The following is a 16835-nucleotide window of genomic DNA, read 5'->3' as shown; positions in this document are numbered from 1 at the left end:
AAACAAAAGGAAAATGTAGAGACATTTTAATTTGAAGGAGGATTGCTTAAGGCATATGGATACATCTTAACATCATTTTAAAAACTGCCCAATTTCACAGTCACCATTATTTTTATTCTCTTTACTTCAAGATGACTATATTTCTCCATTTTTTGAGGCCACAAATAGGCATTCACTGCTGAAAGCCTTTTTAAATCTCTTTCCTCCTATTTAAAAGCCTGTTCTTCCATCATCCCCTCCTGAATACCTTGCAATGAAGTTGAACTTAACAGTTCATCTAAACCCCCTATTTTCTCCCCCAGATTTTCCTTAAATCTCTCCTTTCTCTTTGTCTTCACTGGTATGTACAATTCTTCCAGCAGTCTAGCCTTATTACTGAGGGATTATTTTTGACAGCCAATGTCAGTCCCAAGAATGGACATACAAGTAGAGACACTCATGATAGTCTTGGCTGTCATGAGGTCTTGGTTAGGCTTATTGCCTTGGTCATCAAACCTAACGTTGTTCATTGCAGGAAGAGAAAGGCTTGTGTAACTTTCAACTTTGACATGGTAAGTATTGAACATTTAGTTCTGGTTGGGACCACTAAATTTTCTTTCTTTTCTTCCAATAGAGAATGGAAGCAATGTTAGTAACCTAATCATGGGCACTCTGAAGTTCTATGAAGGAAAAAGACAGCACCTCGTTGTTATTCAAAATGTCCTTGCAAGGAATGCACCTTTCCTTCAAACTATTTGTTTTTTCATCCACATCATGCACCTCTTTGTCTGTGTATATCTTGTGTGTATGAGTGAACGTACGCGTAGGAGTGAAGAAACAACATTACACAGGGAGATTGGTCAGACAGGAAAGAATATAAGCACTGTAGAATGGAGCGTATATAGGACTCGCCAAGCTCAGCTGACGAGTGTGTGTTTTCACATTTAGGGAAGAAGGGAAAAGGATAGTGTCTTTATAGTACAAGAGAGGTATCACTTCGAGCAACTAAGAGTTAAAACCTCACAAAACAGAAGTGAAAAGGGCACACAACCTGCGGGACAGGGAGCTACCAGTACTGAAAACTAGTTAGACAGCCTGGCAAATGTACAAGGGCTGTTTAACAACGGGGATTGACTTACTATTTGTGGTAGGCAAACCTGTCCTGTCTCTCATGACAGAAAGCCAGACAATGCATCTTTTATGTGGCTATAGTACAAATGCAAAATAATTCATGATAACTTATAACAAATAGCACATTTGACCAAGTCATTGATTTGCAAATGTAACTTTCAGGATTTTCAAAATCTGTTTAAGACCTAAATAAAACAGTTGCATTTCATCCACTGAACTTCCCTTCACCCTCAAAAACCAATCCCTAGTTTGATACAGTTGGGCAATTTTTGGTCAGGGCCAAAATAGCAAGATCTGTACTGAATGTCACTGGCCTGGCTGTGTGTTGGAGCTTGCCTGCTTGCCTGGTTCCTGTGCACAGGGTACACAGCCCCAGGTCCTGTGTTCATTTACTTATTTCCACAACTATTTGCATGTGTTACATTCAATATGCACCATAAGTAATAGTGTATAATAGCTATCAAAGAACAAATTAACTGCTTAACCTCATTAAATCAAAACATGTAAGAGTGCTCACATTGCTATGCTCTGCCCTCTCAAGTTGTGAATCACATCTTTTAGAATGCAAAAAAGTTTCATGTTCTGTTTTGATGTGACCAGCCTTATTTCACATCAGTAATTGTCTAACATGGGAATTTTGTATACATTCAATTTTTCACAGCCTTTTTTAACAATTTCTGGCCAGTACAACAAAGACTCTAATTTTTGGTTTCCTATCAGGTAGCAAATGGGCTAACACATATACAGCTAAAATGAAGTGTAACAATGCTCATTTTGTAAAATGCTTTCTTCTACGCCACATTAAAAAGTGTCATGCTATGAAGTTAAAATAAACAAACAAACAACTTTAGACCAGAAATAAGCTTCTAATGAGATAATTTCAAAAAGCAGTTAAAGATCATTTGAGATAATTTCCAAAATGAAAAAGCAGTTATTTAGCATTGACATAAGCAAATCAATACACAGTCTAACTCCAGGGTTATCATACAGGGAATTCCTTTATGATCTCAGAAATATGAAGAATTAATTGTTAGACCATACACTAGTCTTTTTTTGGAATATACACTCTTTCAAAAGCCCCTCCTTAAACATAGCAAGCCAAATTTTGAAACCCCCATCAACTTCACTGGAATTTAACATTGCTGAATGAGAGAAGAAATAAAGTTGGGGTTTTTTGTTTTGTAGGTTTTTTTAAATAAACAGATTCCCACCCTAAGACTTTTAATTTAGAAAAATGTCTTCATAAATTTTATCAAAATTTATGTAACATCTAAAACTATTCTTTCCATTCACGAGCATAACTTCCTTCAAATTTATAGGAACCTGAGGGATCTCTTGCACAAGATCAGGATAATAATATCAATATGGTTTAATTTTATGTACCTAAAAGCAAAACAAAAACTACTTAAGCCACCGGTTATTTAAAAAGGGTTGTCTGGTAAAGGACTCAACATAGGATGCATAGACGAATATACATAAAGGCAGCATTTGCAGATGCCAAATCAGGTGTCTGCATCCCTGTAGAAAGCTCCCCAGCCTTAGAGTAGTTACATGACCATTCACCGAGACAACTGAAAGAACACATTGTGAAGGTCCTAAATGCCTAAGCTACAACAGCTTCTACTCATGCTTTACTTTATCTCTGTCCCACAACCAGTGGTGAGGACAGATACTTCTTCCCTTCTCTGCAGAATACCCTAGCTCTTTGCTCCCCAGAGTACATTCTGGGAACTGACCTCCATCAAGTGTGGCAGAAAAACTGTTTATTTAGATAGTACTCAGTAAACCAAACTGTATTTATTGGCATGGCTAATAAAGTTCTTCATAAAATACGTATTTAAGCTGTAAAGCTCCTTGCCAGAAGATAGTACAGATACTAAAAGTTTACATGGATTCAAGAGGTGACTGGAAAAATACTTGGAAGAAAAATTAATTAAAGACTTTTAATTATCAAGGATGCCACCCCGCTTCACGAAGTCCACAAGCCTTGAACTGCTGCAGCATTGGAGCTTCTTACGCTTGCCCATTTCTAATGGTTTTATTAGGCACCCTGTGCCTACCATTTTGGGGAGAGGGATCTTAAAACTGGTCCAGAACAACCATTCTTATGATCTTACAATAATCATAGAACTTGGCTAAATGTTTTCCAAGGTCATACCTTGGAAAGTATTTGAAGAGAATAGAGAGGGATGTGAAATACATATTGTGTGTGGATACAAGAGGTAAGCAAGCGGCTGTTCAAACTTAATAACATGACTCAGCTCCCACTTGTCAGTACTTTGGTGCATTTCAGTCATAGGCTTCTCTTAATTTCTAATGCTAAATTTCTCTCTTCTTTTTTTTTTTTTAACAATGCAGATTAGGCAATGGGTTGAAGCTAAATTCAATTCAGACTCAATGTGAAATAGATCTAAACTCAAATTTTAAAAAGCACGCCATGAAAGCAGCGAGCTTTCACCTCACTCAACACAAATACGTACTATGTAGCAGTACCAGATAATATAACCTACAACACCTTTTGAAAGTATGCTACATATGAAATGGAAACATTTCCCTACTAAGTAAGTAGTGAACTCTCAGCAATTCAATAATTGGCATGTCAGCTGTGTTTAACCTGAGGCACCTCAACTGAAACAAAATTTATAGGAAGACCGTAATGAAGTTTGGACATTTTCATCTTCACTGTGACTGAAGTGATTCAAGTAGCATGGTGAGCTGCTGTTTACTGCAAATGCTTGCCTTTATTTAATGTACTTTTTGTTTCTCATATACAACAATCACATGATTGTGATTTGCACCTGCATGTTTGCTAACCAGGATAATTTAGTGGCAATAAAAAGCCCAGATTAATTTCCCAACACTATTTAGTTTAAAGGCCATCATGACAATATGATAGGAAGCTGAAAAATGGATGTGAAAGTCATTCCCTTCTGCCTGTTCCATGTGCCCAGCGTCAAACCATCCATCTAGCTGGGGTCAGCCACGCTAGATACGCGGCCACGCACGGCAGTGCCTCCTCCCACTGCCCAGAGGAAGAACTAGGTGTGGCAGAAGAGAGGGAGGGAGGCCAAGGGACCAGTTGAAAGGAAAGCCCTTTCTCTTCTCTCTCTTTTCTCCAGACTGTGCTGGGCTGAGGGAAAAGCCAATCATATCCACCATCCTCATCACATACTTCCTCTGTCTTTCCCTTTTTAAAATGTCTCAGTCTACCTTACTCCCCCACGAACACTGGTAAAACAGTGCCACATCTATTTTTTTTCTCCTCTTTTCAGACACCGCCCCCTTACCTCGTCCATAGCCAGACCCCCTTCCTTCAGAATCCCATCGTCCTATGGCTATCCTTTTTGTCCCTTCCTCATTCTTGGGGGTTTGTGCCGCACCTTTCAGTTACTACATGCCAAAAGCCCACCTCTTTCAAAAGCCTTTGTGACTTTGCATGCAATGACATCTCCCGAATGATTTGTTCGACTACAAGCAGTTCGAGGTCATGCTATGCTAAATGTTATGTTCAGTGTATGTTCCATTCACTCACAGGAGCACATATGAAGAAAGCTGGTGCATGACAGGTAATGCCAGAAGAAAAGTCGACAAGCAGTGAAGGGAGGGGACCGAGAGAAGCCCAACGCAGAAGAATCTATTGCTTTTTTGTATCTTTTGTTCTGTGTCAACAGAACAATCTTAAAACCAATTTGTATTTGCTGTCTGTCTTCACCTATTCTGTATATTAGAAATGACATGCACTAGCTACTTGCTTTTCACATAAAGACATTCTGTCCTGGCTATATGATAAAAAAGTTTTGAAATATAAAACATTCCTAGCCATTTTCCCCATGCCAAATTTACAACATTTACCCTCATACCGTGACCCGTGATGGAAAAGCATTTTAAACAGCCAACTCATTTCCTTGAGGCTGTCTTCTAGATTTCTTGCCCTATTGGTGTATACATTTATTTTTTAACTGATGGTATAAAATCCCATTTTGTTTATGCCTAGACAGCTTCCTGAGTAACAAGAGTGAAATATAAACCAGATCAGAAAACTGGATTTTCTAGCCTACTGCTAATGAATTATGTGAATTTAGTTAAAACTGATTTCAGACACAACGTGACAGAAATTTGGCTGCATCTTCTAGAAGAAAGGTTGAAAATATTTCACTGAGTAAAAAGTCAAGAGTAAATATTTTATTGTGTAACAAAACTTAGGACAAACATCATTTTCGGCACATAATTTAACAGAAACAACATTCCAGTCAAATTAGCTAGTTCAACTCAGTGCACCAAAGGATGAGGCACTCAGAACTGCTTCCTCTAATTCAACTTATATTTACTCAGCTAAAAGCAAAACCAGAGATATACATTTGACAATCACTCCAGACACTACCAGACAAATATGTGGAGATAAACTGCAACTGTTCCCTCACTTGGTCAGCTTAAAACTGTACATCCAACCAACACCCACATGGAAAATGAACTGATGATTTCCTTCATCATCCGTCAACATTGCTGTCAACAAAATCTCCATTCTTTCTGTCCCTTGCTAATGAGCATTACTATCAACTTGTGTATGCCATCAACATCAAAGCCTTCTCACCTCTTACTCTAAATCGTACTTGTTAAAATGGCACTTGCTTTTCATCCTTTTCATCTCTTACTCTGAGTCGCACTTGCTAAAAAGGAAAATTAAAATACTCACTTTGGCTACATTTGCACAGAGAAACGGACTGCTAGAATGCTCATAAACGAAACGAGACATTATTACTTATCTCTGTCACAAAGAAACCTTAACCTACTTAGTGGAAAGATTACTCAGCTTGTCCCCACCTATCCCCATCCTTTCTCTAAAAAGCAAGCAGTTAATTTCCCAAAAGGAAGGAAAAAACCAAACCCCAGGGAATGCCCGTCTGCCTTCCGCAGCCTTCCCCTCCCCGAGGCGGCGGCAGCCCCGCCGGAGCCCGCCGCGCCGCACACCGCTGCCCGCTTACTGGGTTTTTCCTCCCCTCTGGAGAAGGGAAAGCAGCAGAGCTGGCCCATGGCATCTACCGCTTGGTTTTCTTCCTCGTCCTCTCTGCGTGCACCTCAAGCGAAAGCTGTAAATCAGGCTGTAGTCCGTGAAGAAATTGCTTATTCTGCTCTGAGAGCCAGCGGGAGACCGGGAGTGAGCGGCAGGCCCCGCCCCGCCCCGCCCCGCCCCGCCCCGCCGCCGCCGCTCGGCCCCGGCCCCGGCCCCGGCCCCGGCTCCGGCTCCCGCGGGCTCGGGGGACCTCTCGCACCCCGCGCTTTCCTCCTGCCGTGCAATTTGCCTTAAAGACAACTGCCCGATCTCCCCTTTCTCGTCCTTCTGTTAAAGGAGGGATGGACACCCGAAAAAACTAGGCACAATTTGGCCATCTTAAATAAGGCACCCGTCGTTTAAAAGTGTAACGCTAAAAAGTGTTAAGCGTGGCTGTGTGCCCTCTGCCACCCCAGCTTCCCTCCACTTCACACCAGTGTGCTGAGAAAGGGGAGAAAATGTGGTTAAGTATATATCAAGTATACATATTAAGTATAGATATACTGGAGGAAAGTATATAGATATACTTAATATAATGGGCTCGCCACCTTTCCTCCAGAAGCAAAAATGAGGTTGTAAGACTAAGCATGGAAAAAAGCTGGTCAAGCTGCTGGAGGAGCGGCAGCCCTGGCAATTTGAGAAACAAACCGGGATTATTGCTCTCAGTTCGCTGGGGATTCGCTACCAACATGAGTAGGAAAAGAGCCGGTCACCTGGCTTTACGCCAGGTTACCAGCCTTCCTTCTCAACAGGGTATGTATTACAAATGTGGTTGGTGAAGGTCACCTGGTGGACACAATAAACTTAGGCTTTTCTAAGGTAATAAAAAACTAACGAGATGCAACGCCAGTGAAGAGTAAGTTAGTGATTAAAGATGAAAAATAATCAAAAGCAGTCCTACAGGGATTAGTACTAGTCCCAACATTACTCAACAGAGTCATTAATTACTTGAAAGTGAATAAGTAATAAAACACCTAAGAGTGGAAGTTTGGCATACACAGTGAGACAGGATAGTAAATGAGCACAGCCTGTACAGCTTTGGCAGACTGAGCCTATTCATCCAAAGTATGTAAATAAAACCAAATGTAAAGACATATATTTTGTTTAAGTATTGTTGTATTCACCAGAACCAAAACTGCCCGGCTTTCTACCCACTTTGTCTTGTGGTTCACTGAATTTTTAAAGGGATTAGACAAACACTATTGGGGTGCTTACACGCTGTTAGCTATCAAAGCATCCTTGCAGGGTAAGTATATTGTGAATATCCCAGCTTTCACTGCAAATAGCTGTCATCACAAACTGTTCTGTTAGATAACAAAGAACGTATGTGAGCTACGTGGCTGCGAAGTAGCTCTTTGGTGTCCAATGAATTCATATTGAAGACTGACCTGTGGTAAGCCATTCATAATGGCAACAGTCCCTGGATGCCCCATGTCTCTTGAGGTCATACTACAATTTTTCCTTAATTGTAAGAATTAATAAAATCTCTCTCTTCTATCCGGATGTCTATTTCTGCTAACGTGTAGATATTTAATGTTTTGAGACTTCTACATCTGTTTAATTTACCAGAAATTTGCCAACAACTTTTAAAGTTATTGTTGTAATGGACAGATAACACACGCACGTACACATACGCAAAGCATGATCCCACAAACCTTCTATCATTAGGCTAATAATGAAGGAACGCAGGTATACATAGAAATTGTAGGATTACAGTCTAGAAAGTCTGCACACAATTTCCTGTCCAGGAGATCCAGGGAAACCATGGTGTTTCACTGAAAGATCATCCTTGCTTTTGCAAGTAATTTTTTTACATTCAGAACTTTAAAAAAAAAAAATTCAGAAGAAACCAAATTCACAAATACTTTCTGTTAAAAGACCTAATCTTGCACACCTCTGGTAATACGTGCAGCCACTGATACATTTCGAGCACCCATTGAATATAACAGAGAGCCTGTGACAGCAACGGTTCTTAACATTTAATACTAATATGAAGGATGGATAAAGCATGCACTTGTTTTCCTTATCACACCGATAAAATAAATGATAAGGCTTAGATGACATTTTTTAATATTCTTGTTTATATTCTAAAGACTAGTATTTACAGTGGAAAAAAGAATCCATTTACCACAAAATGAGGGTATGAATTCTGCTACTATTAACCTCCACTTTGTAAGTGTTCCAGTTAGTATGACACGCTTTCCAGAAAACCAATAATTTAATCAGTGGCAGAAATTCTCCACAAAAATGTCTAATGCTTCATATTTAAACTACTATTTGATTCACAAAATTATATGTTTGTTTTCCTAGATGTAAGAAGCTCAGACTGGAGAATCCTATGAATATTTCATATTTCTTATAGAGATAAATCAGCTTATCTGAGAAGAACAAGTGTAATATATTTAACATATTTGTAAGGCATTGTTCCTTATTGAAACAGAATTGTCTCTAAGCTAAGTACTATTCCAAAACTAAAATGCATTAAAATAAGGCTGCCAGGTTATAATTTTTTTTATTCTTTTCCATCACTACTCTGTTATTAACAATAATTAAATCATCTACTGTTTTAAGAATTATTACCTTCCAATAGCAGAAACAAAAAATCAGGATGGTATACAAGTTTTTTAAATAACTGTAACAGTTATTAAGTTCTATATTCATAGAAATTCATTTCAGCTGTGCAGTTGCCTCACTTGAGGAGACGCTGTCAGCCTAACCAAGAGCAAAAAGAAAAGAACATGACCCATATTCTACAACATAAGTGAATTAAACATGAATACTACAGGGCATAAGTGAAGCCAGTCATCAAAGCACAGAGAGACTACTTCTAAGAGTGAGCAGTATCTTCCATTCTGTTCAGGATCAAAACAAGAACACAGGCAACATTTTAGGCAAGAAAACAAATATTCTCCACCAGGAAAAGTTAAAAAAAAAAAGAGAAATGTTCCAGTAATACACCAAACAATAACAAATATTTTTCAGTTTTATGTAGGCATAATCTCCTTCTATATAGACAGATCACATCTATGTAGTACCTAAATGAATACAAAACTCTTGGTACTGTCACCTTTTGACAAGCATGTTTTACAAAGCAGCATATGAAGCACAAAGTCCTCTTGTACTTAAAACCAAGCATCCTTCTGTCAAAACGTGCAATAACCATAGTTCTTTTCACTGATTGCTTTCTAAGCAGTCCTGGCAATCCATAGATGTCAGGCTGACAATACTCTGTTAAGCAATTCTGGAATAGTCACAACCAGTGACAGACCTCTTTCATCCATCTACAAGCCATCTTTTAGCTAAAACTAACAAAGCAGATAAGCATAAATGTGGATACAGAGAAGAAACAGAGGATTCAAGGAGGGCCCTGGCCTTTTAACACTGGCCAGATCAGTGTACATATTCTTAAGTTGCAAGATGAGGGTAAGGACCATGAAGTCAATTGAAACCTCCCTAGCTGGATATGGTCCATCTTAAGTATTTGGGCATATATTCCATGACAAAGATGGGCCTGATCACATTTTCAGTGCTTTGCTAGCTCAAGGCCTGTAGTTTGTTCTGTTCTGACATCTCTTGAAATTTTGGTGAGATACACAAAGTACATTTTGACAAGTCATAGCACAGCGGCAAAGCTTTCAGCTGTTTCAGGCACATAAGCGTGACTGGATATAGAATTATAACAACTCCAGACATACGAGGCCTACACAGCCAAAGTATTATTAAAAGTGAAGGAGCCCCAAGAGACACTGGTATGTATTTTGTCGGGAGGCAGGGAAGCTGGAGGGCACCTTGGGATTGAAGCTGAGGGGTAGAATTTTTCCAGGGAAGGGATGGCAAGGTGCTATCCTTTATCAAGGATGGTTGCCTAGACTAGCCAAAAAAACCTGGTGCAAAACCAGCAAACAGAACCACTGGCCTCCACCAAGCACAAATTACAATTTTGAATCTTGGAAAGTGTCTCTCTTCAGAGCAGATAAAGACCAAGAGAAACTAAAAGGTATTCATTCTAAGCAGAGGCAATTTCAGCCTTCTTAATGCTCCTGAATACTGTTCAGCTGATCCAGAAGGAACCTAGCAAAGCTTTTTTTAGATGATGCTTGTGGTGCAAATTATGTAAAAAGTGGGTGAGGAAGAAAAGCTGATCTGCATTTCAACTTAAAAGTATTTCTGCACTGGGAACCTAAGCTGTTCCCAAGCCTATGTATATAAACACATATACACACACACATGGAGTGCTGAAGACAGTGTATCACTGCAAGTGTTCTTTTGGGAGCACCTACCAAATCACAATTACAGTCCCCATCTAGAAGAAAAACCAGGGATAAACAAATCATCTGTTGGACTTCCCAAAACGCAAACATTTTCCTACTATGTTTGACAGTACAGATTATGCTCCCATTTCTTTCTGATACTTGGTTTGTAATGCAATGTGTAATTCTATCAAATTTTCAATTGTATCCTTCTGAAAACACTTCCAATTCAATTTTTCTGGAGAAAAAGCTTAAATGACTAGACTAAATTAATTTTAAAGTATTTGATTTTCTTATTCTTCAATGGCTTAAGAATATTCCTAGAAACATGTACTATAAAGAAAAAAATTATACTGAGTTGGCATGTGCATTCTAAAATAGAAGCGCCTATTTTAGCTATGCTTTTTTAAACCACATTAAAATACTTCCAGGGAAATCTCACCACTAATATATGTTTTACAACACTGCCTTCTAGAGAGAGAATCTTGCTCCTATTCACTGTAAATCACTCTTTCTGTGAGCTCCATTTGCTGAACGCACTGTACCTTTTCAGCAAAGGCTGGGACGCCAGCCACTGATACGCCCACCTTCTATTTTAAGTGCAACCTCAGGGTGAGGTTCAAGACCAAATCTGCCAACTGTCCAGATTGTTTACCCTCAGGAATGCATTCAGAGCCGTGTTTAGAATAAGCCATACAGCACCTCTGGAGGAAAACCCCAAATATATTCAAGCTCTGCAGAGTACTCATGGCACACTTCTTTGCAGAGAGGACAAGTCTCTCTGGGGTGTGTCTGTCCCAAGGTACCCCATCTATTCCTGCAGTGATTTTGCCTGACTGAGAGCAGGTGCACGAGATGGACTTCATAGTGGACGCCAGCATACAAGAATGTGTCCCCCTTGACATGTGAGACTTGTAGATAAGCCCCAAGACAATGACAATGTGAAAAGCTGGGGCAAGGTACACGTCATACTTCAGGGTCTTCCCAAGGCTCACCTTACAAGCCTAAGCCTCTGAGACCTATCAAGCATTCATTTAATTCAATATTCAGCTAGTTCCTGCTGTTGTGGAAAAAAAAGATTAAGGAATGGATAAAAGCGGGGGGACCAGAAACTGAAGGGTACCTTAGTTATTGTGAGGGAAAAACTCTCCAAAATCCCTCTTAGCTTAATACAAATTATTAAATGCCACATGTGAAAAAACAGTGCAATTTAAGTCAAGGCAAAAAATTTAGTACTTATATACTTTTTCCTTCTAAAACTTCAAAGGTGAACTGAAAAGTTGAGATAATGAGTGTCGTGGTTTAGCCCCAGCCAGGAACTAAGCACCTCGCAGCCGCTCGCTCACTCCCCCCTCACTGGGGTGGGGGAGAGAATTGGAAGAGCAAAAGTTAGAAAACTCGAGGGTTGAGATAAAGACAGTTTAATAGGGAAAGCAAAAGCTGCGCACACAAGCAAAGTAAAACAAGGAATTCCTTCACTCCTTCCCATGGGCAGGCAGGTGTTCAGCCATCTCCAGGACAGCAGGGCTCCATCACGCATAACGGTGACTTGGGAAGACAAACACCATCACTCCGAATGTCCCCCCCCCTCCTCCTTCTTCCCCAGCTTTATATACTGAGCATGACGTCATGTGGTATGGAATAGCCCTTTGGCCAGTTTGGATCAGCTGTCCTGGCTGTGTCCCCTCCCAGCTTCTTGTGCACCTGGCAGAGCATGGGAAGCTGAAAAGTCCTTGACTAGTGCAGCAACAACTAAAACATCTCTGTATTATCAACACTGTTTTCAGCACAAATCCAAAACATAGCCCCATACCAGCCACAATAAAGAAAATTAACTCTATCTCAGATGAAACCAGGACAATGAGGCTTGAAAAGAGTTATGTTCATAGCCTGGCAGCCTCTCAATGATTCTGCCAAGCAGTAAGTAGCTAGAGACAGCTATCATTGTCTGATGATGCTTTACTGAGAGTTAACCTGACTGGGAGGACACCAAAAAAGTTTTAAGGAGAACATAAAAACTTTCCCTTATTTAATAAATAAGTTGAAAAATTTTCAACTTAAATAAGTTGAATAAGTTTTAATAACTTAAATATTTAAGTTTTAATAACTTAAAATTTTTTCAACTTCAATAAGTTGAAAATAAAAATTTTCAACTTATTTACTATAGTAAAATAATGAGAATTTTTTTATTATGTGTATATAAAGTAAACAAAAGATGTGGCAGTGGCAAGGCTCTAATGACTATGTTCTTATATCTAAATGGGCAGACCTTAATTTCCAACGAATAATCACTACACTGTGTGCCTTTTTTTAAGAGGACTTCCATTTTTTGCCCAAATGTTGTTTTGAATACTTTCTTTACTTTCCTGATTACATTTAGCATTTTAAAATGCTTATTTTGATGAATAGGAAAACCTGGATACCAAGAAAAAGAAGTTCGAGGTCTGTTCTTCTACTTCCTTCCCTTGTTCTCCATTCAAACATGACAAATTTTTACATTTAAATTAAAATGCAATATGAACACAGCACAGTGAGATATTTTTTGCAATGTACATATATTATCAATCACATTATGTTAAAACTTGCTTTCTGGAACACTGAGTGTTGTGCACAGCCTAGAACAATTCTTTAAAAAAAATCAAAATGAATTTTCCACTAGAACAAGCAAATTGAATAAATTTTTTAAAAAAGAAAAAAAATTAAAATAAATGGTGACTACTAATATTCTCTCCCTGCAAAGTTTGTTAAGTCAGTGAAATGCACTGACACTGTACCACAGTTTTGTGTTTCAGATCTGCTAATGCCACTGACCCCAGCCAGTATTTTATTGCTGATATATTGTTCTTCATTATTGTTCTATACTAGAATTATTCTGGGATTTGGAACATGTATATAAACAGGCTCACTGAATGTGCCTGAAATTTAGCTGGCATAATGTTGCACAGGGAGGCCCTGATTACAGTCCCCTTTCCATTCCTGTTGCAACACTCCTCGGTATTGCAACTTTTCCCCGACCTCCTACATTTGGAGATCCAGAGCCCAGATTTGTTAGCTTTCTGAGAATACTACAAAGTTCCTTTTCTCCTGCTTGTTAAAGCTGCTGGTAAGAATGCAAGTCAGGACAGAGTTGAGATTTAAGCTAGCCCTTTCTGTAAAATTTTCATTTATTTAAGAAGCACTTGACAGTACAACAGCAGAGGGCTCCTCAAATATGTATTTTTACAGTCTGAAGAAAAAGTAAATGTTGAATAGACAGATGCCTTATGCTTTTTGAAGTTCTGGAAATCAGTAGTAATAGGTTATTTCTGCTGACTTTCTGATGAGAACAAAACCCCAGCGTTTCAGGTCATTTTCCAATCTTTTGCAATATGATTCTGGTATGCCAGTGAAAACATGGTGTTTGGTGCTCTGCAAATAAATACTTAGCATTAAAGAACAGAAGTGAAGGGACTAATGCTAGTTACGGTGCATTACGGCTATGTTTTTAAGATTGTACCAAAGGCTTTTCGTGATTCATGGGAGGAAAAAAGGAAAGTAGCATTAAGTCAGCAAAGGAATCCATGTAAAACTTATATTTAAAAAACCCCACACTTAATAAGGTTTTGATGTTGTCAGCTGATAGCACTTGCTAGATTGCTGCACCTTAATACGGTTCACTGAAATCTGCCTGTGTGCTGTCATTTGCTTTAGTACACTGTATAGCTAACCAAGGAACACACCTTAACCAATCTGTTTGTTCAGATTATAGAGAAAAAAAAATATTCTGAAAGAAAGGGATTAACCCTTGACTCCCTTTCCTTTGAAATAATACATTTCACCTCAAAGCTCTCCAGAAAAGGAATCTCTAGATTTGAATATATCCTTAAATACATCCTTTTCTTTCACAGCCAACAGTCCTTTGAAAAGATCAGCCATAGTGGGAAGAAGGTCTGTGAATGGCGCAGGAAGAGAGAAGGATGTTCTGATCAGCAACCAGGTTCAATACAGAGAATCCTCAATTTTAAGTGCTTGACTGGCGCACACATATGAAATGTGCAGGAAGTCAGACCGATGACCAAGACTGATGCCCAGAGGAATTCTAGCTTCTTCCATGCCAATGAGATGAGAAAGCAGCTTAGTCTTCCAAGCAGTTATTTCTCCACCATTGCCATGGCTTTGACCACAGGCAGCAGGCAAAATGTCCTTGTTCCATGCCCACGCCACACACCTGCAAGACTCCATAGGAGCATCATCTTTTCAGCCTACCTAAACCCATTCATCTCAGTGAAGGGCCACGTGGGCTAACAGCCCATGCTATAGCAGAGATCAGGCTGGACTATGGAACCATCTCTGGCTTTATACTTCATGTCTCCGGCTTTATACTTCACGCAGCTTCAACAGCTATTTTCAGAAATTCAGTAGTCTCTCCCTCGAGTTTCAAACAGAAATCAACTATGGACCTTTCAGGCTGCCCTCTTGTTTGAATTATCTGATTTATGTGCAGCACTGTAGCTTTCATCTGAGATGCACTATGTAAATTAAAGCCGTATGTACAAGGTTAAGCCCACATCTACAGCAGCTGAAACTAATACACGGAGCATAATCTTTTGCAGGTACCAAATGCACTAAACTGTTAAGCTCTACTCTAAGTATACTGGTTAAAACAAACTTATTTCAGGAACAACTTAGCTCTCAGTCCTTCCTAAAAAGAGAGAAATGGGGCAATGGAAAATATTTCAGGATCTAGCCCACATATGCTACAATATTGTAAACATTTAGTCTAGCAATCACTTATTGATTGTAATTTTAAAAAGCTGTTGCTTTCCTTTTACAATTTTGTTTTTGCTGTTTTAATTTAAACTATGAAAAGGAAGGGGAAAACAGCATGGAATTCGAAATGTTCATTCTCACAAACAGGCACAAAAAATGCATTCATTATTAATATATCTTTGCGGCAAGTGTAGTGAATAATCTGCATTTATCACTTGCAGGTGACCTCTTAGCATATGGTCTACGAACACATCATAAACGCATTGCCAAAGGATTGAAAGTTGGACAAATGTTGGTTTAATTTTAACTAATAGGTATTACATTGCCATGGCTGCCTGTATGTGAATCTATGGGATTCATCATCATGAAGAGAAGTGCCAGATAGTCTCTACTAAAAGATCAGGACAGGCAGTAAAACACTGACTCATTTCTTATGGTATTCTGCTCCAAGGTTTTCTTGAGACCAAAGTAGAAAAGTCATTCTAAATGGAAAGGAAAGGAGAACTGGGAATGTCAGCCAGCTTTTGCTTTCTCAGATGACTGTGAACTAAGCTCCTTTTGGTTAGTCATACACAGATTCTTGTTATTCACTTCATACATCTTTCTCAGAAAAACCTAAGTAACACAAAAATTCTGTCCTTCCCCAATGTTATCAGAAACTTCTGCTGGAACCCAGCCATTCCTCTGCTACAGATCAACAGCCTCCTAATTTTAATATTGATTTAAACAAATAGTTCTGCCAGTTTTCCATTGGCCTCCAATTAGAGATGAGATAAAATATGAGAGTTCATTAAAATAATGTAAATCTAATTATACTATTTACCTAAGAGACTGAAACTTTAACAGAATTCACTTACAGATTTAAAATTAAAATACATGCATTTTCAAATAAACTCAAATCAGTAAGTTATTTTGTAAGTCGTTATGTATAAGAGTATTGACCACAATTAATCTGAATGTTATGTATACCTGGATGAAGTAAAAAGTAAAGTCAGAACAAGTGAAGCAAAGCTTGTGGGTTACTATTTTCTATCACATTTCTACAAAAAGATGTAGAAGTGATATCTATTTAATATTAAGTTGGTAACACTGAAAGTGCATAATCTGAATGTCCTTCTGGAAATCTATGGAGTCAAAAGCGAGCTAACAACTAGGAGTGATTTACTGGAAAGTTCTCAAAAAAAATCAGCTAGCACTACACCTAGAAAACTTCCTTGTATCTTCATCTAGAAACATGCTTATTGTCTTTCAGTCTCAGTTTTTAAGATTTATAACTATGAGGGAAGTGTGTTCTGGAATTTTAGTTTCATATATGAACACCTATTCTATTTGTACAAAGATTATATCATTTTGAGAAAAATATTTTCATTCTCAAAAAGGAATTCAAGAATTGGGAGCTTTGACTGAGATGCCAATATTAACTGAGTACGACATAAGTAACAGAGTGGGCATTCCTACATATTTCTTTACTCCAAAGACACAATGATATTTATAAAGGTCAAAAAAAGGGAATGTGATTCTGCATTTGCTGTCAGAAAGGTGAAATAACAAATTCTTTCTCCCTTCCTCAATGTATTGAAAAATATTTCATTACAAAATGTACTGATGTATAAACAGGCTTTAAAAGAAGTAAAATTATTTCCTTTGTTTGCTCTGCATTCTGTTTATTTCCATAA

The 16835-nt window shown here is 38.6% G+C and overlaps 1 protein-coding gene across 6 annotated transcripts in view; it reads right to left on the bottom strand.

Moving 5' to 3' along the window:
* The window catches only part of AKAP7 (A-kinase anchoring protein 7), a 93004-nt gene that overhangs the window by 21736 nt on the left and 54433 nt on the right, over positions 1-16835 (bottom strand). The window contains exon 8 of one of the 6 annotated variants that reach the window (XM_072855864.1): positions 13742-13818. The exons of the other annotated variants lie outside the window; for them this stretch is intronic. Within the exon in view, the coding sequence (XP_072711965.1) occupies positions 13757-13818 (62 nt within the window). The 3' untranslated portion in view covers positions 13742-13756. Of the gene's footprint in view, positions 1-13741; positions 13819-16835 lie in introns of those variants that run through there. 6 annotated transcript variants of the gene reach the window in all.

Source organism: Ciconia boyciana, chromosome 3 (assembly GCF_034638445.1).
Source record: "Ciconia boyciana chromosome 3, ASM3463844v1, whole genome shotgun sequence".
In the NCBI taxonomy this organism is placed as follows: domain Eukaryota; kingdom Metazoa; phylum Chordata; class Aves; order Ciconiiformes; family Ciconiidae; genus Ciconia; species Ciconia boyciana.
The sequence above is the reverse complement of the archived record's forward strand: the minus strand, read 5'-3'. Positions and strand labels throughout refer to the sequence as shown.